Genomic DNA, 25,932 nt, shown 5'->3' with positions numbered 1-25,932 from the left:
ACTGTTAATCTTCAGGATCCAAGTGCAAAAATAGCAGATCTACAAGCTAGCAGAAGCTTGAAGATCTACTGTCTTTGATACTTTTATATGACACTGTAGTATGATAAAGTACAGTATTATATGGCATTAATATACAGGGAAAAAAGCACTCTAAAAGTTAAAATGAGGAGATAAGAGTCTGACAGGGAGGATATTCATACCAATGTGAGCAGTGTGACTGATGTCTAATCCATGCTACTTCAAACAACTATGTAAACATCTGGCTTAAGTATTGTAAACATACTTAAAGCAGATCATTTGTAGTGTTCTGCTGACGTATAAGCAGACTTTCGGTGATTGCCTATTTGTATTTTTACATTTTATTTTGTTATAACTTTGCTCCCTATAAAGAAATCTATAGTCTCTGTGACACTATACTAGGGGTGGCAGTCTGCATCCAAAACTATTCTGTTAACTGTGAGCAGCTTTGTCATTGGTCCAGAAAGCCTGCTCGCGATTAACCAATCAAATCAGGGTGCCTCTCGTTCGGATTGGATAGACCCTGTCTGACAATCCTTTTAGCCCCGAGTAGGCTGGTTCATGCACCAATGAGCTGCCAGTGACAGAGCTTCTCACAGATAACAGAATAGTTTTGGAGGCAGAGGTGTCACAGAGACTAGACTTTTTAGGGAGCATTGGTTAGCCTTCTGAATATAATAATAATAATAAGAATAATATAAATAATAAGGAATCACCCTTGTCTGCTTATGTCAGAAAACTACTTATATAAGCCTTAAGTATGGTTTAACCAGTGTGCTTAAGTATTGTAAACATGCAAGTGTTATAAATATACTTAAGTCTGGTTTAAGCGGTGTCTTGGACCAGGACATTATACCTCACCTACTATGCCTTCATTCATTCCTTCCATAAGGGGTGGCTTGTGTCCACAGACTGTGTTCTTATGAGTGGGGGAGGGTCGCTTTGCTTTGGACAACTGAAACAGCGGTGAACGTCTGGCTGTTAATGACGAGGTTGTCAGCAGCGTTCATTCCGTCTTTTTCCCACTGATGAAAACAATATAAACATTCAACAAAATCTAGGCTATGACGACAAAGAGTAAATATACCGACAATTTCGTCAACAATTAGCTAAAAACTAGAAATGTTTTAGCGGCTTGCTAGAGCTTGTCCAGGAATGTAGATGATTCCTTCTTTCATATATGATGATATACCCTGGCAGGTGAAAGGGGTGTGGCTTTAGGGGAGATGGGCGTGGCTTTAAGCAAGAAAAAAAGAATAATCCCAGATCACCATCTGGCGGCCAAAGATATTAACTACATATTTTTTTAAGTTGCAACATACAAATTCATAGATCTCATAGAATTACATTTGCTACGTCTCTGAAGCAATATTCAAAGGAGTTGAATATGTTTTTATTGTTTAGCTTGTCGCAAGCTGCTATAAATTATGGCTGTGTAATTCTTTTTGTGTTTTGGTAGGGACTAGTGTGAGAAGAGATCCTTGTTTTGGGAGGGACTAGTGTGAGAATAGATCCTTGTTTTGGGAGGGACTAGTGTGAGAAGAGATCTAGTGGAACGAAGACAAGTCATTTTATGGCATGTCGGTGTCAGACATTACACATTCATTGGGGGGTTTGAGAACCTCTGGCGTAACACACAGGTCCTGCTATAGCTCAAAAAACTCTTTCTGTGAACACAGCGCCCCCTAAAGCAAGCAATAGAACACTGCTGACTGACCAAACCACCACACACCACCATTCAATACTACACTGACTGACCAATCAGCACACACCACCATTCAATACAACACTGACTGACCAATCACCACTCGGAGTACTGCCTGGCCATGCTACAAATCTGGAATATTTACCTGGATACAGTAGGATTGTTTTGTTTTTGTTTTAACCAATCACCAGCTTGTTTTTTTTTTTTCTTGTTTTTTTTTTTGTATTTTTTAACTGGTAGAATATTGTTTTTATTGTTTTAACCAGAGAAAATAAGTGCTGCATAACTGCTCGCGATTCGTATACTAAACGGCCCCCTCACACAATCCTAAAGCTGTGAAAATGAATATTAGCTTTGTTAAAGTATATATAAAGTGTATTTTAACAAAGTATAAAGTGTATTTTAAAGTGTAAAGTATTTTAAACTCGAGCTAAAGACAGCAGACAACATATGGGTGTGCATTGTGTAACTATTTACAGCCGTAGCTATGTGTTCATCCTAATAATAACATTACAATATTATAATAATAATCTTTATTTGTATAGCACTTTTTAAGACAGAGTTACAAGGTGACTTTGTAACATTACATTGAACTGAAAAAATGGTGCAAGAACTACTAGGCTATAATAAAATGGGGATTTGATGCAAACACAGAAACAGACTAATCATTTGTGTACGTCTATTGTGTGTGCGTGCGTTTGTGCGCGCGCGCGTGTGTGTGTGTCATTCATCATTTGTTAGGGAGGCTATTGTGTCAATGTTGTATGACCTACAGTAATTTATTGATTTAAAGGGATATTCCACTTTCAACAGGGAGCAGTGGAAGGGCCTCTCTCCACATACACACCCATTGTAACTTCAAACTCCATTTTAACCATGATAGATTCATTAAAAACACACATTATTTTTTCTGGTGACTCATACTACCCTCCTAATACGTGAGCAGGCCATGTTTTTTCGATAACGTTTTTCATTCATTTTTAATAATTATTTGGGAAAATGGAAAAAATTAAATAAAAAATAATAATTATTAAAAATAAATGAAAAAAGTTATCGATAATTAAGGTAATGGGTGTTTTTAATGAATCTATCATGGTTAAAATGAAGTTTGAAGTGACAATGGGTGTGTGTGGGGAGAGGCCCTGGGCCTGGAGGGCCTGGTAACATTTACATCAAATATCTAAATATTCAATCAAGCTAATTAAAAACTGTTCACCTGTTAACCTCCAACTTATTAATAATAAAAAACACTTCAACACAACCCTGGCATCCTCAGTTTGGAGTGATGTCATTAAAGGCCCAGACACTTTCTAATAACAGTGAAAATAGCTGACCTACAAGCTCACAATATAAACATTAGCAGAGTGGTGGGTAAAACAAAGAACAATGAAGGTCTACTGTACAAGCTCTCAACTATAAGTATTAGTTTACTGAGTGGAGGAACCACTTCTGTACAGCATACTTTCCAACGTCTTTTATTTGTTTATTTTGAATATCTTGTGCAGTGGGTCATGTGATCTTTTTGGTCTCCAGATAATAATAATAAAAAAAGAAAAGAAAACCAGATTCATATACAGTAGTAGTATGTGTCACATGAAACAAACTGCAGACCCTCAAGCTCACAACGCGTCTCGTCCGCGGCACGAGGTGAGCTTGTAGATCTGCTGCGCCGTTAAGGCTTTCAAGTAGGCCTATGGGGACAGAGCTGACGGGTCAAGAGGTCAGACAATAAAGGCATTTCCTGGTTGGTAGCAAGGAAATTAAAAACAAGGTAGGGACATATACGTCATTTTCGCTATCATGCAATTCCAGACGGCAGATTCGTCTCACCATGGGAGCCAGACCTGCGGCCGGAAGTTTGGTGGCCTGCATTGGATTCCATGGAAGTCCGTGGAGAAGCTCATGAACAAACCAACAACAAACAATTATTCTGACTGTCTTAGACCTTTGTCAAATAATCACTTCTGGAAAATAAAAGACATCATATAAAACTTTTTTTCTGCTATGTTACTTTTCAATGTGCACACTGTGCAATTTTATAGAGGTATCTAAAGAGTACAATGTACGTTCTGAACGTGCCAAGGATTTAGTGTTGCCATGTGTGCTTATTATAAGCGACTTTGGACTTATTTGTCTGTGAAGTTGCTTGTAAATATTGGTTATTGCAGGTGGCGTCTTGGGAGTGTGTGTGTGTGTGGGGGGGGGGGGGTCGACGACCCCCAGGGGGTCCGCGGAGGTTGACATTGTTGATAGTATTATTGACATTGTTCTCAATAAGGTATGCCTATGTATTCATGTTTAAAAAAAATACATATGAAACACAATGTCATACATGAATATAGCCTACCCGAATGTTCAATCTGCTCCATCAAGACCTCTGTTCTAAAGTGAACAAGTTGCTTATTTATTTATTTTTTATTGATTGAAGAATGTATTAACAGCCTGGAAAACGTACAGTTTTATGACAGTAGGCCTACTTGTAGCCTAATCATTGGTACAAGGTCAGCTAAAAGGAGATCCTAGTAAGCTTTTCGTCTTATTTTAAGCCACTTTATGTATCTCATAACATTGAAAGAGACCGATGGAGCACAGTAGGCTACTTTGCATAGGATATGCAGTAACAAGGGAATGGGATTTTTATTGTTTTAACCAGTGGTTCTAAGTGGTGGTGGTGGTACCAACGTTTTTTACTTGAGTAAAAGTATCATCAATATTATCAACGTTTCGATCAATTGAGTACAAAGGACCCCATGGAAACAAGCCATAGCCTACTTGTACTTTTTTGGAAAAATAATTTTAGCAGAACTTGTACTGTAGCCTACTGTAGCCTACTTCTCTGTACCTGTCTCTGCAAACTGTAAGTAATCAATCAATACAGCAATTTAGAAATAATCTCACAAGTTAAACTCAGGAATTAAAAATGAATGATATTAAAATAAAATATTTAAAAAGTACCAATATAGAAAGTGCTCATTATGCAGAAAGTTATCAAATTCTTAGCAGATCTATTAGCTTGTTGATGGTTATTTTCAATACAGCAGTAAGTGCTCATAAAAGCCTAGTACCTGCCTGGCCCTGGTTGGTTATTTTGGTCTTGTTTTCCTAGGCCTGGTTGCTTATTTCTCAGAACCTGGCAACACTACCAGAAACGATACATGACGGAGGATGACGCTGTTTAGATGCCTCAATAAAATTATACAGTGTGCACATAAAAAAACAATTGATTGGAAAACAACCTGTGATATGCATTCTTTTATATTCCTGGACCGATTAACTGACAAAAGAGACAAACGTTCAGAAATAATTTATTCACAAGCATGGTCCAGCTGGCTGTCATCCTTCTGCCATGGACTCCATTGCAGTTCACACAACTTCCGGTCCCAGTTTTGGCTCCCATGAGCGTCAATGGCGGATGCCCAGCCGTTTTGGTGACTCTACCTTCTTTATAGTTATCTTGGTTGGTAGACTGGGAACGGCTGGATGGGAGGTCCCTGCATGGGACCCAGCTGTCTCTCTCTCTCCTCTTTCTGCCCTTTCTGTCTATGTCTCTCTGTCTCTGTCTGTACGCCTGTCTGTCTGTCTGTCTGTCTGTCTGTCTGTCTGTCTGTCTGTCTGTCTGTCTGTCTGTCTGTCCCACTGAGCATGCCGTCTAAAAGTGGTCTAATAGTGGTATAGATTTGAAAGTTTTTTAGTTGTCTAGACGACTAATAGATGTCTAATAGTCGTCTAGTCTAAGTTTAGACGACTAAAAAACGTTCAAATCTATACCACTATTAGACCACTTTTAGACGGCATGCTCAGTGGGGTCTGTCTGTCTGTCTGTCTGTCTGTCTGTCTGTCTGTCTGTCTGTCTGTCTGTCTGTCTGTCTGTCTGTCTATCTGTCTGTGTCTCTATGTCCCTCTGTCTCTGTCTGTACATCTGTCTGTCTCTGTCCATGTTTTCATCCAATGAAAGAAGTCCATGGATTAAAGCAATAATAAAATCTCACTACTAAAACATTTCTGTTTGGTCCAAGTCCTAATCTGTTATACCCAACCCACCCGTCTATGGGGTTAACATTACTCTAACAGACCCCCAGGTGTGGTTATAATATGCAATTAATGCAAATATGTCTTCCCTGTGTATTTTTGGTTACTTCCTGAAAGCTGAAAGCCTGAGTCAAAAGGCCCTTTTGAAATGCACTGATATAATGACATCATAATATCATCCCTTCCCCTTTTCACCATCCAGGAACAGCCATGTGGGTGTGGCTAACTTCAGTTGGGTCACCACCCACCTGACAACCAGGCATACCTAATGAACTGGTGGGTGTGGCCACATAAAAACATAATTTTAACACTTTCTGTACACTTTTTTGAAAGAAATCTTTCTCAAAGTATATTCATAATACCTGATGATTATGTTGTGGGGGGGGGGGGGGGGGGGGATCACAGCACTCCATCTATAATCCATGAGAAGACATTTCTTATGCTGGGTCTAAAACAGTGTCTCTCAAACCTTTTCAAGTCAAGGACCTCCACATTGATATTTATTTTGGCTGTGTCAAAACAAATAGCAGATGTACAAGCACTGTGAGCTTGTAGATCTGCTATTTTTGAATAGCCAACATATAGACCCACTTTGAGAACCACTGGTCTAATACTCGCCACTCAACTCAAAACCCACCAAAGACAAGACAGTTATGATTTAAAACGGGAATGTCTAAAGTATGGTATTCACAAATAGATCAACACATTACATCTACAACCTCACTGTTCCCATGGAAAGGGGTTAGTTCAAAACATGTTTTATTTTTTAATTATTGAATTGTGAAAACTCATGTCTTTGCCCATGTTATCCTCTGCTGGCCACAAAGAGACATTGCATGTTGTAGCCTGCAGTTATCTTTCGACTTGACATGTGTTAAGGGTAAGATAGTGGGGGCGGGGCTTCACGCACCGCTTTTGAAAAGTAGCACATGTTACTATCCATAGACCTGTTATATCTGTGTTACTATCCTCTCAGTACACTCATTACAAGCTTGTAGAACAGCTATTGTCTCCACTATTTAGGATTGTCTTTCTTTCTTTCTTTCTTTCTTTCTTTCTTTCTTTCTTTCTTTCTTTCTTTCTTCTGATTGAAGCTATCCCAAAATAAGGATGTCAAAAGTGTCAAAATGTCATTTAACATAATGTTGTAATTAAATTGTTAAATTGGGATTGGGATATCAAACATGAATATCAAACACATTGATAGAGGTTATAATGTGTTGATTACTTTAAATGCAGTGATGGTCTTTTTCTTTTCTTTCTATCTTTCTTGGATGGGGTTCACGTTGTTAAACGCCGAATGTATAAAGTTATTTTCAATCTGTCCTATAATGGAAACAGATATTCTCTTGACATACTGTGTCTCAGGGGGAAAGATTGATATATTTCCATACTGTAATATGACATCAATGTCAAGGTGTTATATTGTATTGGGTGTTGTGGATGGAAATGTTATTTATGTAGGCCTACTGCAGTGACCTGAGCTGAAGGAGCTAGAGAAACACCGCCCTCTGGTGGGAAGCTACCTATACTGCCACTGAGCAGTGACCTTTTATTGACCTTTGTTTATTCAGGAAGACCTTGGGGAGCAAGCTGTCTTTTCCAAGGATGTCCATGAGAACAACATGATTACAACATACAGCTGTAAACCGTCTTGGATTGCGCAAGAGCAGTGTGTACATTTCAGACAGGAGGTCCCCTGATGATGTCACAGGCAAGACTGTGACACTGATAGGACAGTAGACTGACAGGAAATGGGGGGAGAGACTGATTATGGTGATCCCACTGGAGAAGATGGATGAAAACGGTATATAACGCTTGTTTTCATCAGCGTCGGCAGGTTAGCTACTCACCAGCGTCGGCAGGTTAGCATTTCACCAGGTTAGCATTCACTAGCATGACACGCGGCAAAGGTCGTCCGGATTGGGAATCGAACCGGCGATGCCGCCAGGCATCCATGCCTATGTGTCAATGACTAAGTGGTATGTGCCCGGACCTGGCGGACCAGAAGGCCAGCGGGTGCCCCCCCTCAAAGATTATGAGATGACCTGTCCTACTCTGTCCAGAAAAATGTACTCACCACTAAATACTATGTGAAGTGTGAGTTTGTATCAGTAATGTAACAGCCGTGTGGAATTCAGATACTAACAGAGGACATTGCTTCCTAGAGATGATCTTTATAGCACTAATTCAGCAAATTAGGCTTTTTGGAAGTTTAAAAGCTTCCTTTTATTTGCTCGGTTCATGTAGTGGGATTACAAATGTGTATTTAACAATACAAATGCAAATAAAAAAATAATAGAAATCAAATCTATTAAGATGTACCAATGCCTTAAATTAGGCTTGTTCTGAAATAATTCTGAGTTTAGATTTAAAAGGAGGAGGTTCCATTAGATTAGATTTAGCCTTAGTTACAGGCCAGTCTAAATTTGGTAGTTCCAAAAATGTACACATTTCCTGAAAATATTGAACACGAAAGCTTAATCTCAAAATAGAGAAATGTACCCCTTTTAAATTAAGTCATTTTTACCTTCCTCCGTGTGGAACCACATGACTGCTTGACTGAGCAAGGTGTAAGAGAATAATCCCCCAAAAGACCCCAAAGGGCCCAAAAGGGCCCCGGAGGGCATAAACCCTCCGTGTCCAAAACCCAGCCTCCCAAAAAGCCTTTATATACGGTCTCAAGGAAGTTCATAATTTCTCTGAACAAGGTATCTCACTGATCACAAATACAGGCTGTATGTCACGTACGCAATGTGTGCAGTTCCACCAGTTCACATGTGCCTGTTTCAAACTTTCACCTCAACAGAGCATCGCAGCGGAAGTGGATTCCTGGGGTCACTTAATATTCCCCATTCATTTTCGCCATAGACTTTTACAAAAATATTTATAACAATTATGTTAAGCCTCGAACCAAGCCATCCAGGATGGAGGTGAATCATGACCATATAACCTTTTTTTTCTATGAAAAGAACATTTTGAAAATCGCTAAACAAAGGGTAGTTATTAAATGTAGTATATCAAATAATGTAATATTAAAATATGTTTTCACATAGGATCAAAGGTTATATGATCATGATTCACCTCCATCCTGGATGGCTTGGTTCAAGGCTTAACATAATTGTTATAAATATATTTGTAAAAGTCTATGGCGAAAATGAATGGGGAATATTAAGTGACCCCAGGAATCCACTTCCGCTGCGACGGTCTACAGTCATTTCAACCATGCAGTCAATATTGTTCCTTCTTTAACTAAAGTTACTAAACCAAGTGATGATATAATGTTAAAGGGATATTCCACTTTCAAAATAACTTTTGGTCATTTTATCGTCTAATCAGGCTTTTATGAACACCGTGGACAGATTTTTATTTGCTTCATTAAAAAAAATCATGTCCTGTGTCCTGTTGGAATCAAGGCGAAAAAACTCCAAACTCCAAAAACATGTCCGTGTCTCCGGACAGCATCAACGCTGATTGGCTGTTAGGACGCGATGGGTGGAGTGGGAGTGAAGTGATGGTCGCTCCAAGTAGGGCGAAGATACAAGGCGACCGTTTGCGTCGTTCACGCCGCCCCTTTCGGATCATTCGCGCCGTGCCCGGTCGTGCGTCCTCTCGTCTTTGCATTCATGTTTGTAATCGTGCCACCAGGTTTGAACCCAGATTTAGGGTTAGACAACACCACACCCCTTGCTTGGAATGGAGCAGTCCAGACTCATTAGCTCACCTGGGTATAAAAGGCTGCTGCCAGTGACCAACAGGTGAGAGAGAGAGAGAGCTGAGGGGTGGAAAGCCACCATGCAAATGTTTGAAACAAAGATTGAAAGTCATATTTGTTGTTTTTTGTTGAGTAAATACACCTTTGGGTTAAACCAAGGCCCCTGTACTGCCTCCAGCCGCTAGTCGGGCATTCTAACAGGGTGGTTTGGACGTAGTGCGTGGAAGGAACACGTTATTCCAGGCCAGGGGAATCTGAAGAAGAAAAGCTCTGTCTGAAGAGGAGGGGCAGAGAGAACATGAACATGTTGTACTTACTGCTGAATAATAGTCATTATAGGCGCCAGCTAGAGTAAGCATGCCTGGGGGGCCTGCGCACACGCCGTGTGTGTATGCATGCAAGTGTGTGTGTGCACGTACACACGCACGTGCGTGGTTGCGTGCGTGTGGAAGAAAAATGTCAACATACCTTTGGACTCCGCAATATAAGTAGAATAGTTTCTGTCCACAATTCAAAGAGAAGCAGTGCTCTCTGCTGGTCAGATAGGAGAAGCACTATCATTGATTGACTGCTTCATTGAAGATTGGGTGCCATGACACCCCCCCCCCCCCCCCCCCATCCTCCCCCGCCCTAAAACATGATGATCATGTTGTATGATTATACTAGGAGGAAGATTTTTTTTCTCCAAAAAAGTGTACAGAAAGTGTTAAAATTATGTTTTTATGTGGACACGCCCACCAGTTCATTGAGTATGCCTGGTTGTCATGGTGGGTGGTGACCCAGCTGACGTTAGCCACACCCACAGTGTTGGGTGAATGGTAAAAGGGGAGGGGCTGAGTTTATGATGTCATTTACTCAGTGTTTTTCAGTTGGGCCTTTTGACTTTCAGGAAGTAACCAACAATACACAGGGAAGGCAAATTTGCACATTATAACTCTACCCGGTGTTCTATTAGAGTAATGTTAACTCCATAGACACATACAAAACAGAAAAAGTACTAAACTATGGCACCACCTCTTTAACAGTGCATTTGGGGCCCCATCCGGAATCAGCATGGGGGTGAATTTATTGTAATCAAATTATTGTCGTAGGAATGCGACAAATACAAAAATATATTATTGAACTCAAGTCTCATAGCTTGAGTAATCAACAGGAAAAAAAGTCATTTTGGGGGTGAACTACTCCTTTAATCTTTATGTTGGTCTGTTTACTGTTGAGTGAGAAAACAATGTTGCACATTAAGTTTTTGGGACCCCCCCCTGGGTTGAGAATGAAATATATTAAGTGAATGTAATGTTTAAATGTGAACACCAGGGGGTGGCATATCGCCGTCCATCCCCTGATGACCCTACATGACGCCCCTCGCCTGCATTCTAATTCAGAGGCAGCCAGCCGGCATAGAGCTCAGTCTCCCAGACAGTCAGTCTCCCAGACAGACAGACAGACAGACAGACAGACAGTCAGTCAGTCAGTCAGTCAGTCAGTCAGTCAGACAGACAGACAGACAGACAGACAGACAGACAGACAGACAGACAGACAGACAGACAGACAGACAGACAACATGCTCTCCTCCAGCAGCAGCAGCGGGCTGGCCGGGCTCCTCCTGCCGCTCACGGTGCTCCTGCTGCGGACAGCAGAGGCTGCTGGTGCCGGTGCTCCTCTGCTGGTGTTCCTCATCGATGGATTCCGTTATGACTACATGGACGACCTGAACGCTCTGCCGGGCTTCAGACAGCTGGTGGAGAGCGGGGTCAAAGTGGACTACCTGACCCCTGACTTCCCCAGTCTGTCATACCCCAACTATTACTCCTTAATGACAGGTAGGTCCTCAATTCAATTCAATTCAATTCAATGCAATTCAATTCAATTCAGTTCAGTTCAAATCAGTTCAATTCAGTTCAGTTCAATTCAATTCTTTCAAAGGGCTTTATTGACTTGAGAAAACATACTGTATGTTTACATTGCCAAAGCAGAAGTGTACAGAGTAGGCCTACAATATTGATGTATTTTAGCCTACCTGCTTAATGTAAGTGGCTCTTGATTAAGAGCGTCTGCTAAATGCCTACATTGTAAATTGTAATCAATCAATATAATACAAGTACAATACAATATGTACCTACAAGTGAAAGGAGTAAGTAAGTAAGTAAGTAAGTAAGTAAGTCAATTTTATTTGTATAGCACTTATCACAGAGATACCTCACAACGTGCTTTACATAGAACAGGAACAAGCACAATAAAAACATGCAAATAATAGGAAGCAGAAAAAACAAAACAGAAATATACAATGCATCTCAGAGAAACAGAAAACCAAACAAAGTACAGTACATTTCACAAGTAGAGAAATTCAATAACTTTCCCCAAAAGCATGTTGAAACAGTAGTGTTTTTAGCTGGTTCTTAAAAATATCCACAGACTCTGCAGCTCTCAGGCCACGCGGAAGGGCGTTCCCAAGTCTGGGCGCTACAGACTGAAAGGCTCTATCACCTTTGGTGATTAACTTTGTTCGAGGAATGACCAGTAGACCCTGGTGCCGGATTTATATGACATGAGGCCCCTGGGCAAGGGGAAATAAAGAGGCCCTTGTGCGCGCGCGAAGTACCGCACACACGAAGTACCGCACACGCGAAGTACCGGATACATAGAGTGGGCGGGCTTTAGACTGCACTAAGCTTTCAGAGCAACTACATGCAGTGCGGCGAGCAGAGCAGAAGCTCTTAATGTTATTACCATAATAAAACAAAATGTACAGTAACTAAACACAAATATCACTTTATTTGGATAGCAATACTTTAAAATGTCATCATTAACACATTCAGGGTCTTTTCAAAATGGCTTACAAGTTCCACACTGCCTCCCTCTCCATAGACTTCCATGTAATTAATAGTGCACGGATCATGCACGCCCATGCCTAGATCATGCACCACATGTGTGCACACTGTTCACAGCTTTCAAACAAAAAAATCCGAATGGAAATCCGTTCAGGCATTCATGAGCTAGCAGCCATTATGTTTTCTTGAAATGTAAACAAACATGGCTGCCATGTTTGAAAGATGGGGTTGGTATGGGGGTTAAACATGGAATTTCGCGATCATGCCTACTACATTTTTTGGGGTGCAAAAAATATTAAAAAAAAATAAAAAAAATGTTTTGCCCAATGGTAAGTCCGGCCCTGCTGCTGGGTACATAGGGTTCTAGTAGGTCTGTCACATATTCAGGTGCTTGGCCATGCAGGGCTCTGAAAGTGAGCACCAGGACCCTGAACTGAATCCTAAAATTAACTGGGAGCCAGTGCAAAGAAGCCGGAATTGGAGTGATATGACACCTTCTGCTGGAGTGAAACAGTTGTCAGGCATCAAGGTTACATGCAGACAGTGCAGGACCTAGGGGGTCCTCAGAGTTACTACAGGGGGTCCTCCAAATCTTCCAATCCTTTTTATATAACTTGAACCCTAGTGTCCATATTCTGAGAACTGTAGCCAAAAATAGCAGATCTACAAGCTCACAATGCCTCGCAGCTATTTTCAGCAAAGAGGTTTTGTGTAGAGGGGAAAAAGAGCAGCCTAAGTACGGAGTGAAAGGTCAAGTTTATTATGTATTATTGATGGTTCATGTGGTTAAATATCTAAAAAGACAAATTGACATGAATCCAAAATACACTGATGATTGTGCTTTCAAACGATGAAACTATATGGAATCTATGAACAGGTTGTGGGGGTCCCTGCTTCATCTCTCTCTCAACTAAGGCGTCCTTGGCCTGAAAACATTGAAGACCCCTTATATAGGCTATATGTTCACACTTCACAGTACAAGTGACCAGATCACATCTGCAACAGATCTGTGTGTTCACAGACTGATTTTAACAACGTCAACGGGTCAACCCATCTGCTTTGGTTACCATGGAAACCATGTAGGCGTCATGACCTTTCTCTCGCAGTGATTGCATATAAGACATTGCCTTGCTTGCTTGTTCCTGTACATTTGGCATGTAGGCCCATCCCACCAAAGTGCTAGGAGATGTTGAACTTCTCTGTCTGTCAACTGAATGCTGCTCGCCATTTCTTCTGTAGTGTAAAACTACTGTTTTATTTTCATTACAGCCCTTGCACTCTCGTAAGTCAAAATGCAATTCTCACACTCTGTAATGACATCAGTGGTGCTTGGGTTGTTGACGTTTTGGACAGTTTGATGTGTGACTTGGCTCTTGGTTAGATCAGGTTACTTGCGTTCAGACTGAGATGCATCTTTGTAAATCAGATTTGAATCAGATCTGAAACCACCTCTGGATGTGGCTCAAAGTCACATTTGTAAAAAGCAGATTCCATGTGACCTGTCTGCATTTAGACTCATTTAAACAAATCATATTCCTTCCAATCTGGATGTGACACAGATCTGATTCAGGCTGGATTTGGCAGCCAGTGTAAATGGGGCCTTTTAATAGTCCTCAGTGCACCCTGCTCCCCTTACTGGACTCACTGGAGGGAAATCCTGCCCAGGAATCTTGTTAATTCTTGGGCAGAAGCCTGAGAGAATTGGAGTGTTTTCTTAAAGAGAGTCGGAGCATGGCTAATCTCCACTGTGTGGGAGAGAGGGGGGGGGGGGGGGCAGTGGTGAAAAGAAGCAGTCCTTAGGGTAGTTGCATTCCAGTGTCTGACCCTCTCTTATCACAACAGTAACTCTATACTGCCAATAAACGCTGTACAGCGGTCATATGGGGTGTCAGGAGGCCATCTGTTCAAAGTGCACGCAGTGGCCCTTGAATACAGAGAGAGATAATGCTTTAACTAAAGTGCAAACATTAAACCGCTGGAGAACAATGTATTTGAAGCACACCAGGCTAGGATTTGCTCATGATATCCCACACACAAGTCACGACGGGACAGGTTGTGTGAGTTTGTAGATCTGCACTTTTCCCTAATTGTTGTACCACAAAGTACAGTATTTAATGTATGGCTTAAGTGATCAAGAAATGTAACAAAATGTATGGTGCGGCAGTGGCTATGGGGTAGAGTCGCCGACTTAGAACACAGAGGGTTCCCGAAGGGTTCCCAGTTCAATCCCGGGCTCCCCCAGAGTTAGTGTGAAAGAGTCCTTGAGCAAGACTCTGATAGCCTGGCGGGGCCCGACGTCATACTGTGTTCACTCACTCATTCCTTCCACGGTATAACGTCTGTCCTTCGGCCTATTGGCAGCTTGAAAAGTGGGTGGGAGTACTTGCCTTGACAGACAGACTACTCTAACCAATCAGCGTAGCAAAATATCTCTCAGTCGGAAGAACGGCAAACAAACACGTCTTTTCGGCCGATGAACTCCGCTAGCGCATCCCCCGTGGTCCTTTTTAATTGTTGTAATTGATTCCAACTCTGAAATAACTGCACTTATTGCTTGTTTTATCGTTAGAGCGTTAACTGTTACACTTGTTGCATCGCGAGGGCAGCCATTGTTGTTTTGAAAATGCTGCAGCATGCATCTACGTCACCGTCTACACATGGACCAATCAGGGAAAGCTTTTCACTTGTTGTCAGGAAGACTACTTTTGTTGTGCCCCGATCAGAAAATAATCAGGATACTCGCTGCCTATGCCGGGAAGGCCAGACGTTATACTGTGGAAGGAATGAGTGAGTGAACACAGTATGACGTCGGGCCCCGCCAGGCTAAGACTCTGAACCCCTAGTTGCTCCTGGTGAGCAGGTTGGTGCCTTGCATGGTTTCCTCCACCATCGGTGTGTGAATGGGTGAATGTAATGCACAATTTCTATTAAGTGTCTTGGATAAAGGCACTATATAAATGCAGCATTTAGTTTGAATCCTCAGTGGTGCATCCGCCCTTGTCGGGCGTCTATGTGTGTTCGGGACAGGGAGGCCGGGGAGGGTGATATGGGGCATCTGATAGCACCCAGGGATCTCGCAGACCAGACTTGGTGTGTGACAGCTCCTGTGTGAGGGACCGAGAGTTTCTGACTCAGTCCAGTCCGAAGGTTCACCCTTCCTGGGTACCAGATGGGATGAGTAGGGCTGTCTCGATTATGACATTTTACAGGACGATTCATTGTCACTCAAATAATTGCGATTAACGATTTAATTGTGTTTTACATTACATTTCTGTTTGACTTGTAGGCTTTGAAGTAACACATGGCAGATATGACACATAACCTAAATATACGTACAAATAAATGACTGACATATTTGACAACGTTATACTTAAACAATAACATTTATAGTGGAAATAGACGATCTACAAGCTCACTGCGCGTTGCATCGCGACGCATTGTGAGCTTGTAGACCTGCTATTTCCACTATTTTTGAAAATGTTTGAAAATGTATGAACATAATTAGTTCAACATGTTGGCGATTATGACAAAATAATTGCGATTAGATGATTATGTAATAATTGTGACAGGCCTAGGGACGAGAGCCCCCCCCCCCCCCCCCCCTCCCAGCCCTGGAGCTCCAGGCATGGGGGTCCTCGAGGGGGTTCCAGGTGGTCCCCCAGCTAAATGACTTCAACCACTTTAACTCTATATATGTTTGCACTTTGAACAACAGTGTGAATATGGATAGTACACTTCATGCACAACCAGTCAACACTGAACATAATGAGGGACTATTTACATACAATCTGTGAAATGTGTGTGTGTGTGTGTGTGTGTGTGTGTGTGTGTGTGTGTGTGTGTGTGTGTGTGTGTGTGTGTGTGTGTGTGTGTGTGTGTGTGTAGAACAGCGTGTGACAGACAGTGCCCGGGCTGTCCTGTGCTCATGCTTTGCTTGCAGAACAATGACCTGGCAGTCACCACCTTTTAATAGAAGAGAGAGAGAGAGAGAGAGAGAGAGAGAGGATGGTTGATAGTAGGGGTGTAACGATACTATATCGTTTGCAAAAGCAAAATATCGTACCGGCATATTTTATTTGGCTTCGTATCGTATCATTTTAAAATGCGGTAATCGGTATCGAATCGTTTTGCAATGAAAATAATTTATTGTTTGGAAACGAAGTATTTGTGCCTTGTATTTAGCAAGGAAAATGAAAAAGAGGGGTCTAATTACCTTTCCATTCCATATAGCTACTCTTGGTCTATCGATAAATGTGCTTAATCTCTGTGTTCATGTCAAGGTGGGTTCGTCCATATGTGTTGAAATATAATGTCCATGTATTTGCTAGATAATCACAGCGTTTACTTCCATAATAATAGATTTTTACAGGTTTTACACTGATTTAATTTCTTTGCTAAATAGTTACTATATCGGACTAATATCGTCCATGTATCGTATCGTTAACCAAGTATCGAATCGCTGTTAAAATCTATCGTTACACCCCTGGTTGATGGATTGCATTCAGAGAGACAGATGAATGTCTCCATTGAGTGACAGACAGTAACAGATGTGAGTGGTGGAACGTGGCAGTGCCCTCTGCTCCTGCCCACTTCACTCCTCTCTCTCTCTCTCTGTGCCAGCCATTCAGACTAAGACCTTTATCCTCCCGAAGACCCCCAGCCCGACATGCCCGAGGCCGCGGACCCCCATTTTAATACCGTTTTAATCTCTGAAAGGTCCGGTTCAATGACAAAATGACGTCACTCGCATCTTCTGAAAAGCATTTCCTAGAATTATAGAGAATTAGAGTGGTCGGAGACAGTATGGACAGGCTTTTACGTTAAGGCATAAGAGCTGGTACTTAAGACAATCAAAATACAGCCCCCAGAGTTACAGACCTGTAGATATATCTCCATCCAAAGGACCCCTGGGGGGTCCCCAGAGTCCAGACCCACACATTTTACCCAGGTTAGTAGCTCATTTCCAGCAACCCAGACACTAGACCAGGGACACTAGACCAGCCGCAAAAAATGTAAACCCTTATATAAGCCTTAATAATGAAGGCAAGTTAGGCAACACATGCTGTAAGTGTCTATATTAGCTATATTAGCCAACTATCAAAATGACTAAGTAGGCTAACATCTGTGAATGGTTTTCCACACTTTATTTTCTTCCGGGCTGCAACAAAACTAGCAGCAGTAGTGGAGTTTGGAGATGCAATCCACTTCTTAAATCTATCTTTGCGCTCCTCTAATTTCTCCAGAAGTAATGCAATCGCACTTTTTCGCTCACTCCCAACTGGGTACTCCCTGGAAACCCAGGGTGTCAATTGGGTATGGCAGGGGTATGCAGCTTCCATACCCTGGGTCCAGGGGGTAAAATAAAAGTTACTTTTAAATACTGACAAAAGTCTTTTTTTTCAGACATTGTGAAAAACCGTGGAAACCATATTAAAACAAAAAATATATATTTTTCCCCCCCATCTTTTTCCATTTTCATACATTTTTGAAAAAGCTCCAGGGAGCCACTGGGGCGGCGCTAAAGAGCCGCATGTGGCTCTAGAGCCGCGGGTTGCTGATCCCCACACTAGACAGACACACACACACACACACACACACACACACACACACACACACACACACACACACACACACACACACACACACACACACACACACACACACACACTGTTTTAGGCTACATGCATAATTGAGAACCAGAGAGTGTACACATGGAACCAAATGGACCCACCCTACAGTGTTTTGGTCCCAGGGCTATGATGGGTGATTTGGCTGTCAGTGTGTTAACAGTATTGTTAGGGTTAGTGTATCTGTGGACTAAACACTGACATCTGATATGTTTGCTTCCTCTAAACCTCCACCATGACTCAGTTCTATGACACGCCCCGTGTTTTTATCTTTTATTTACCTACTGCAGCCCTGAGTGTAACTTTCTCTGCCATAGTTTTGCCATGTGAGTCCCTAACACCCTGCCCCCTCCAACAGGCCAGGTCTCTGCCGCTCAACCGACATCAGTGGCGTCAGTTCAGAAAAAGCTAAGGTATGGCAACATGACTGGTGTCTTGCAGCACGCGCGCCTTCGCACGTGTGCAAGACACCAGTCTTGTTGCCATACTTTAGCAACAGGGATGATACGGTTTCTTGGGATGGATATGGCATGTTAGTAAATGTGCCACAATTAACAATAATGAATTGCACCTGTGCAGCTGACCTGCGGAACCTGGGAATATACCATTTTGTCAAGCTGGGGAGAATACAAGTGTGGAGAATATAATACTTTGTTAAAGTGACCATTTTGTTAAATGTTGCATTTGTAGTGATTTTATTGTCATTTAACAACATAATAACCAGTGCAGATAGACAAAGAGACATTCGTGGATTTATATTTAAAGTAACTTTTATTCTCCCCCCTGAACCCAGGGTATGGCAGCTGCATACCCCTGCCATACCCAATTGACGCCCCTGCCGACATCCTCTCCCTCTGCTCCTTTGAAGAGACCTTGGCTGTACTGTGGGCTTTGATCTCTAATATTAATACATTATGATATGACTTGTAGAGGCCTGATAACTGTTGTTTTGCTGCAGCCTGGCTTGTTATGGTTCAGCTTTACTTGTCCTTGTAGCAGAGCAGTAGAACTATGGTCTATCTATGGCAATAAACTATGGTTTATTGGCAGAACTACCTTAACCACTGACATGAGTGTTCACTGATTGATCCAGTATTCCACCACACCGTTGTGTGTGTGTGTGTGTGTGTGTGTGTGTGTGTGTGTGTGTGTGTGTGTGTGTGTGTGTGTGTGTGTGTGCGTGCGTGCGCGCGGCGTGTGTGTGTGTGCGCGGCGTGTGTGTGTGTGTGTGTGTGTGTGTGTGTGTGCGTGCGTGTGTGCAGACGGCGCTAAGCCCCAAACACAACAGTGTGTCTGGACCAATGGGCCGCCAGCGTTGGGCCGCACCCACTGTGATGATGTGCTGAAGTTGGTGTTTTGAAAAGAAACAGACACGCACACGCGCGCGCACACACACACACACACACACACACACACACACACACACACACACACACACACACACACACACACACACACACACACACACACACACACACACACGACGAGAGAAGAAAGACAGACAAATAGCAGAACCCACATCTCCTATCCCAGTGGTTTTCCAAGTGGGGTATGGGGACCCCCAGGGGGACCTGGGGGCGTTCCAGGGGGTCCCACTTTTAACCCTATGAACATGTGTGAAATAGGGCATGGTTAATTCTAAAGTCAACAGTACAATATTTGCTTCAAAATGTACTGTAGGCAAGTATCCCAAAGTACAAATACTCAAGGAAAGTACAGATACTCAAAACAATATACTTGAGTAGCCTGATTTCAGACTGATTTCAGAGTCTGACATTGTGCCCTGTCTGAACCATTTACATTGGGAGGGACTTTGACTCTGACCTAAACCAATCCCTAGAGATCAGCGCACACCATTACTAGCCAATGCCATTAGCAAACATGGCAACAAACATGGCATGTGTGTGTCTGTGTGCGAGTGTGCACAACTAGGGGCTGGAGCCAGGCTATAGTAAGTATCCCAAAATAGCTGGCATTCATTCAGTGCCCAGTTGGCACCATTCCTTCAGTGCCCAGTTGGCACCATTCCTTCAGTGTCCAGTTGGCACCATTCCTTCAGTGCCCAGTTGGCATCATTCCTTCAGTGCCCAGTTGGCACCATTCCTTCAGTGCCCAGTTGGCATCATTCCTTCAGTGCCCAGTTGGCACCATTCCTTCAGTGCCCAGTTGGCACCATTCCTTCAGTGCCCAGTTGGCACCAATCCTTCAGTGTCCAGTTGGCATCATTCCTTCAGTGCCCAGTTGGCATCATTCCTTCAGTGCCCAGTTGGCACCAATCCTTCAGTGCCCAGTTGGCACCATTCCTTCAGTGCCCAGTTGGCACCATTCCTTCAGTGTCCAGTTGGCACCATTCCTTCAGTGCCCAGTTGGCACCATTCCTTCAGTGTCCAGTTGGCACCATTCCTTCAGTGCCCAGTTGGCACCATTCCTTCAGTGTCCAGTTGGCACCATTCCTTCAGTGCCCAGTTGGCATCATTCCTTCAGTGCCCAGTTGGCATCATTCCTTCAGTGCCCAGTTGGCACCATTCCTTCAGTGCCCAGTTGGCACCAATCCTTCAGTGCCCAGTTGGCACCACAAGCTTCCACACTGCTGGACATTGTCTGGCTCTTGACCTCCTGACCTGGTGCAAAGTAACTAAGTACATTTACTCAAGTAGGCTACTGTAATGAAGTACAATTTTGACATACTTTTGGGTGCATGCTTGTTTGCGTCTGTGCATGTGTGTGCATGCGCGTGTGCATGCGTGGATTCATGCCTTTGTGCATTGGTGCATGCGTGTGTGTGCTTGGGTGAATATGTGTGTGTATGTGTACAGTATGTGTGGATTTATGGGGCAAATTAACCAAAAAACACTGCCCCTCATGTATTAGGAGGGCAGTATGAGTCACCAGAACCAAGGACGGGTGTTTTCCATGAATTTATCATGATTAAAATGGAGTTTGCAGTTACAGTTTGTATAATGAATATCAAATATCTAAAGTAAATACGGAATCAAGCAACTTAGAAACTGTGCACAAAAGTCTGAGTAGAAAATAAAATGTTCATTGCTTTGATGTCACAGCTGATAAAGGTGTGATTCTAATGACGGTGTGTTGCTGGGTATATTAACCTAGAATAATAAATAATCATGTATCTTGTTTGGTTTACATTCGTCAAAATATGCAAAGTAACTACAGTATAAAGCTGCCAAATAATTGTAGTCCAGTAAAAAATAGCAGTGTTTGCAGTGTGTAATGGAAGTATACGCAAATAAAAAGTACCTACATTTTCTTTGCTTGAGTAAAAGTACTTAGTAACTTTCCGTCCCTGTTCCCAAGCTGCATTTCAGACGACATGTTGAATCACTAGGGCATTCACCAACTTATTTTTTTCTTTAAAAAACATATAGTTTATAAACCTCGGCTAGATAGGAAGTCATAAGAATGAGTTGTCAATGCCCCTGGTGGATGAATTTGTTAATGCTCTATACCAGAGGTTCTCAAACCTTTTTAGGCCGTGACCCCCAAAATAAACATATTTGAACTGGGGACCCCCACCCTGACAAGCACTTGGAATTGTATGTATTACATTTAATGTGACTCGGTTCCGCAGATAAATATTGTGAAAATAGCAGATACATGCGAGGCGTTGTGAGCATGTAGATCTGCTATTTTCACAATGTTTGCCTCTTGCTTAATTAATATTTGACACTTTGGCCAGTCCTGTCAAATATTCGACTATTCGAATACTTTGAGGTCGAACAATTCGAATACTAAACATCACTATTCGTGAATGCCCTAGATGCAAAGATGCATTTTAATCACTTACCTCGATCTTTACTTCATTAATGTGAAACAGCCTCTGATTGCAGTAGGCAAGTTTCACTGTGACTTTGGCAGCTGGAGTTTAGGATGAGAGTGATGTTTTCTGGAGTTTAGGATGAGAGTGATGTTTTCTGGAGTTTAGGATGAGTGTGATGTTTTCTGGAGTTTAGGATGAGTGTGATGTTTTCTGGAGTTTAGGATGAGTGTGATGTTTTCTGACAGACCGGGGTGGGGGTGGGGGTTGGGGTGGGTCGCTAAAGCCATTTAGAGCTGGAACCACTTTAACCATTATTTTATGCTTTAACTATTAAAAAATAGCAGATCTACAAGCCCTGTGCTGCTCTTTAGGCATTTTGTCAATTCTACTCTGAGCAGCATTATTGATATGCATAGACCAAGTTAAAATACTTTAAATAGCCGATCTACATCGACATGTTGTGAGCTTAATCAGCTATTTGAAATATTCAAAAATGTTTTTCAAAATAGTTAAAAATAAAAAAGAGGTAAGGCATGGCATGGATAAAAATAGCATTATTTTCAGAGAGTTGATGTAGAGAGAAAAGGAGCAGAGCAAGTACAGAGCCAAGGGTCAAGTTGACTAAATCTTGAGGGTTTAAAAAGTGAACTATCTGAAAACACATATTAACATATGGAAAAGTTTAATCTGCAACTCAATTTTAATCAATATGTAGTAAGGGTCCCTGCTTCATATCTCTCTCAGCTAAGGGGTCCCTGCTTCATCTCTCTCTCAGCTAAGGGGTCCCTGCTTCATCTCTCTCAGCTAAGGGGTCCCTGCTTCATCTCTCTCAGCTAAGGGGTCCCTGCTTCATCTCTCTCAGCTAAGGGGTCCCTGCTTCATGTCTCTCTCAGCTAAGGGGTCCCTGCTTCATCTCTCTCAGCTAAGGGGTCCCTGCTTCATCTCTCTCAGCTAACGGGTCCCTGCTTCATCTCTCTCAGCTAAGGGGTCCCTGGGCTGAAAAACGTTGATAACATCCAAAGTGGGAACACTGGGTTGAACTGTCATAGACTCAGTGTGGGCAGCGTTCTGGTCCAGCTCTTTCTTAGTAATGATATTCATATTTAAAGGTGTATTCAGTGATAATGAAAGTGGCCGGGGGTCATTTGTCACAGCGTGGAAATGTTTATTTTTTTATAGATTTTCTACGCCATTATAATGTTCTCGTTTTGATCATTAGACCCAATCACTGAATATCAGTAGGCCTACGTCTCCAGCTTCAGGATATGTATGATAATGATTTACTACGAGACTGTGGCATTTTATGAGTTCAGTAGTTTACGATCTAGGCATTTAGCAGACGTTCTTAATTCAGAGCGACTGTGGTTCTCAAAACTTTTATTTTGACCATCATAACTAAACATCATAACATAACTACGGCCATACTCTACCCTGATTGGTCGAGGACTGGCTGGCCACCTCTGAAAACTGAATCTAGCAATGCTCGCAACACAGGCCATGGTGGAAGTTCTTATATGGTCAGCACACGTTCTAGTGAGGAGAATGAATGGAAAATGTACCAATTATATTTTTATTTGAATGAAATACAATCACTGAATATACCTTTAATCTAATATATACATTGTTAATGATATTCATATTTAATCTAATACATACATTGTTAACACATATGGTGCCAACCCCGAGTTTCCCGAGTTTGTTTTCAAATAGACCGCTGTGCCAACCCCGAGTTTCCCGAGTTTGGCCTTAATTACTTAATTAGGTTAATTACACTCTCACCCATCTTGTGACAAAGTTTGTTGCTTCTGTGATAAAAAAATAAGTCAGAAATCACATATTCAACAAGTAATGTGACCAAAAACAAAGACAAATGCTTCCCATGAACCACAATATTGCTAAACCATGGCTCAAATGGCTCAAATATGAAATTCATAATAACTCGCTATGACAAAATGCTTTTCAGTGCGTCCAGGCCATAGAGTATATATAAAAGGTCCAGGCTAGTCAATTTCACCTTTATTACACACGATGGCGCCATTGTCAGATTAGTGTACCCCCTGCTGAAGTGAAACCAATGGACTGAAGCAAGCCAGCCAGGGTGTGTGTTTGTGACACACTATCTACTTGTGTTGTGATCATCACCCACCAACAACTCTAGTCTGCCTGCCTATCGTTACATTATTCTGCAGCTTCATCATCACATCAAACAAACGAGTGGGTCGCTGTAATTTCTACTTCACCATCAAAGATGGCGACGCTGCGCTACAACAGCAGCGGGACTATCCATTTTACTCATCATCATCATGATCACCGTTTGAGCGCTGCTCAATCAACTCCAACGGTGCAGACTGCTCCAAACGGCAAACGGTGATAGTTCGCTGGGTAAGTGGCTCAAACGTGCTGGCTGCGGTGCCGCCGCCGCGTCGCCGGGCCGGTTCTCCCCGTCCCCGATCAACTCCAAACGGGCAGTCTTCTCCAAGCGGCGTCGCTGTGCCGGGCCGGTTCGGTTCTCTAGACGCCGATCAACTCCAAGCGGGCAGGCTCTTCCAAACGGTGACGCGGAGCCGGGCCGGTTCGGTTCCAAACGCCGTGATACGGCTCCTTCGCGGGTCGCCGTCAAGTCGTCCTGGTCAACGTACCACGATGTCCCGATCACGCACCGTGATGTCCCGGTCCTCACGCTGCTTAGCCGTCGGCCGGACCGATTGTCCGCACGCCGTGATGTCCTGGTTCCTCCTGGTCCACTCCAAACGATTGTGGTTCATCATCACCTCAGTAACCTTACCTCAGTAACTAAAAACCTGCCCACGCTAGCCGGAACAGCGGCCCGTCGGGATAGTGAGCGGACCCCCACAAGAATTAGTCGGTCGCGGTGACAAACAACATATTCTTCATCATCATCATCATCATCATCATCACAACACACTCTAGTCTATCACGGGCTGCTGTGAATGTCCTGTTAGTGGGTCACTGTGACAAAAAAACGTGTTCTATTTCATTACAACAATGTCACCTCCTTCAAAGACGGTGGCGCTAACAACAGCAGCTGGTCGCGGTGGTGCGCGGAACCAGTCGCTAACGCGAGTCCATTCAGCTCTCAGAAGTCGCAGTCTAAAACAGCCGATCTACAAGCACACAACGCCAGCCGATCTACAAGCACACAACGCCTCGCATGGGGAGGCGTTGTGTAGTCCCCTGACTGACTCGGTGAAGAGTGGAAACCACAGCGAGATCGAAGGCACACATCCCATTCCCAGAGACCCAGACCACAACTTTCCAGTGAGTTTGTATTTTATATATATATAGCCTATATAATCGTCAGATGAATCAATTTATTTTTTATAATCTAAATCGCTCTGGGTAGGATAAATGTGTCTGCTAAAACTTTTAGGCTAAAGGTGTAAATTGATTTGTGTTTTTTTTCCTCCCATCTGGGAGGGGGAGAGAGAGAGAGGGCTGGAGGGATAGATAAATGTGTTTATTGTGTGTGTGTGTGTGTGTGTGTGTGTGTGTGTGTGTGTGTGTGTGTGTGTGTGTGTGTGTGTGTGTGTGTGTGTGTGTGAGTGAGAGAGAGAAAGAAAGAAAGGGAGGGAGGATAAAGCTCCATTGAATTGACTGTGTGATTGATTGTGTGAGAGAGAGGGTTAGAGAGAAATGTATTGTGTGTGTGTGTGTGTGTGTGTGTGTGTGTGTGTGTGTGTGTGTGTGTGTGTGTGTGTGTGTGTGTGTGTGTGTGTGTGTGTGTGTGTGTGTGTGTGTGAGTGAGTGAGAGAGTGAGAATGTATTGTGTGTGAGAGAAAGAGGAAGGAGGAAGAGAGAGAGAGAAAAAGTATTTATTGTTGTGTGTGTGTGAGAGAGAGGGAGGGGAGAGAGAAATAGTGTGTGTGTGTGTGTGTGTGCGTGCGTGCGTGCGTGCGTGCGTGCGTGTGAGACACATTGTATTGTATTGTAAATGGATTTTATTTTTCTATATTTATAGGTAGTGGTTCGTGCAGAGGAGCCTGCTGACTTCCCTTTGGAGAACTGAAAACTTTCCTTGGCCTGCCTGCTGTTTCTGACCGGCCTCATCTCAACTCACACGTGCACGCACGCAGCCTCTGAACTGTGAACATGCACATGCACACGCACACGAGCATGCATGCAGACTCTGAACTGTGAACGTGCACACGTACAGGCGCACGCATGCACGCGCGCAGACACACAATGTGAGAAACAATGTGAACAAGCCA

At 42.8% G+C, this 25,932-nt stretch overlaps 1 protein-coding gene across 1 annotated transcript in view; it reads left to right on the top strand.

Annotated features, from left to right (window-relative positions):
• Positions 1-9,448: 9,448 nt before the first annotated feature.
• Positions 9,449-25,932, top strand: part of enpp6 (ectonucleotide pyrophosphatase/phosphodiesterase 6) — a gene marked incomplete at its 5' end in the record, with an annotated part of 35,326 nt that continues 18,842 nt past the window's right edge. The window contains 2 exons of the mRNA XM_080746490.1: positions 9,449-9,510; positions 11,046-11,287. Coding sequence (XP_080602616.1) covers positions 9,449-9,510; positions 11,046-11,287 — 304 coding nt within the window. The remainder of the gene's footprint in view (positions 9,511-11,045; positions 11,288-25,932) is intronic.

The sequence above is a fragment of the Nannobrachium achirus genome (assembly GCF_963921795.1).
Source record: "Nannobrachium achirus genome assembly, chromosome: 17".
NCBI classification, from domain to species: Eukaryota; Metazoa; Chordata; class Actinopteri; order Myctophiformes; family Myctophidae; genus Nannobrachium; species Nannobrachium achirus.
The sequence above is the reverse complement of the archived record's forward strand: the minus strand, read 5'-3'. Positions and strand labels throughout refer to the sequence as shown.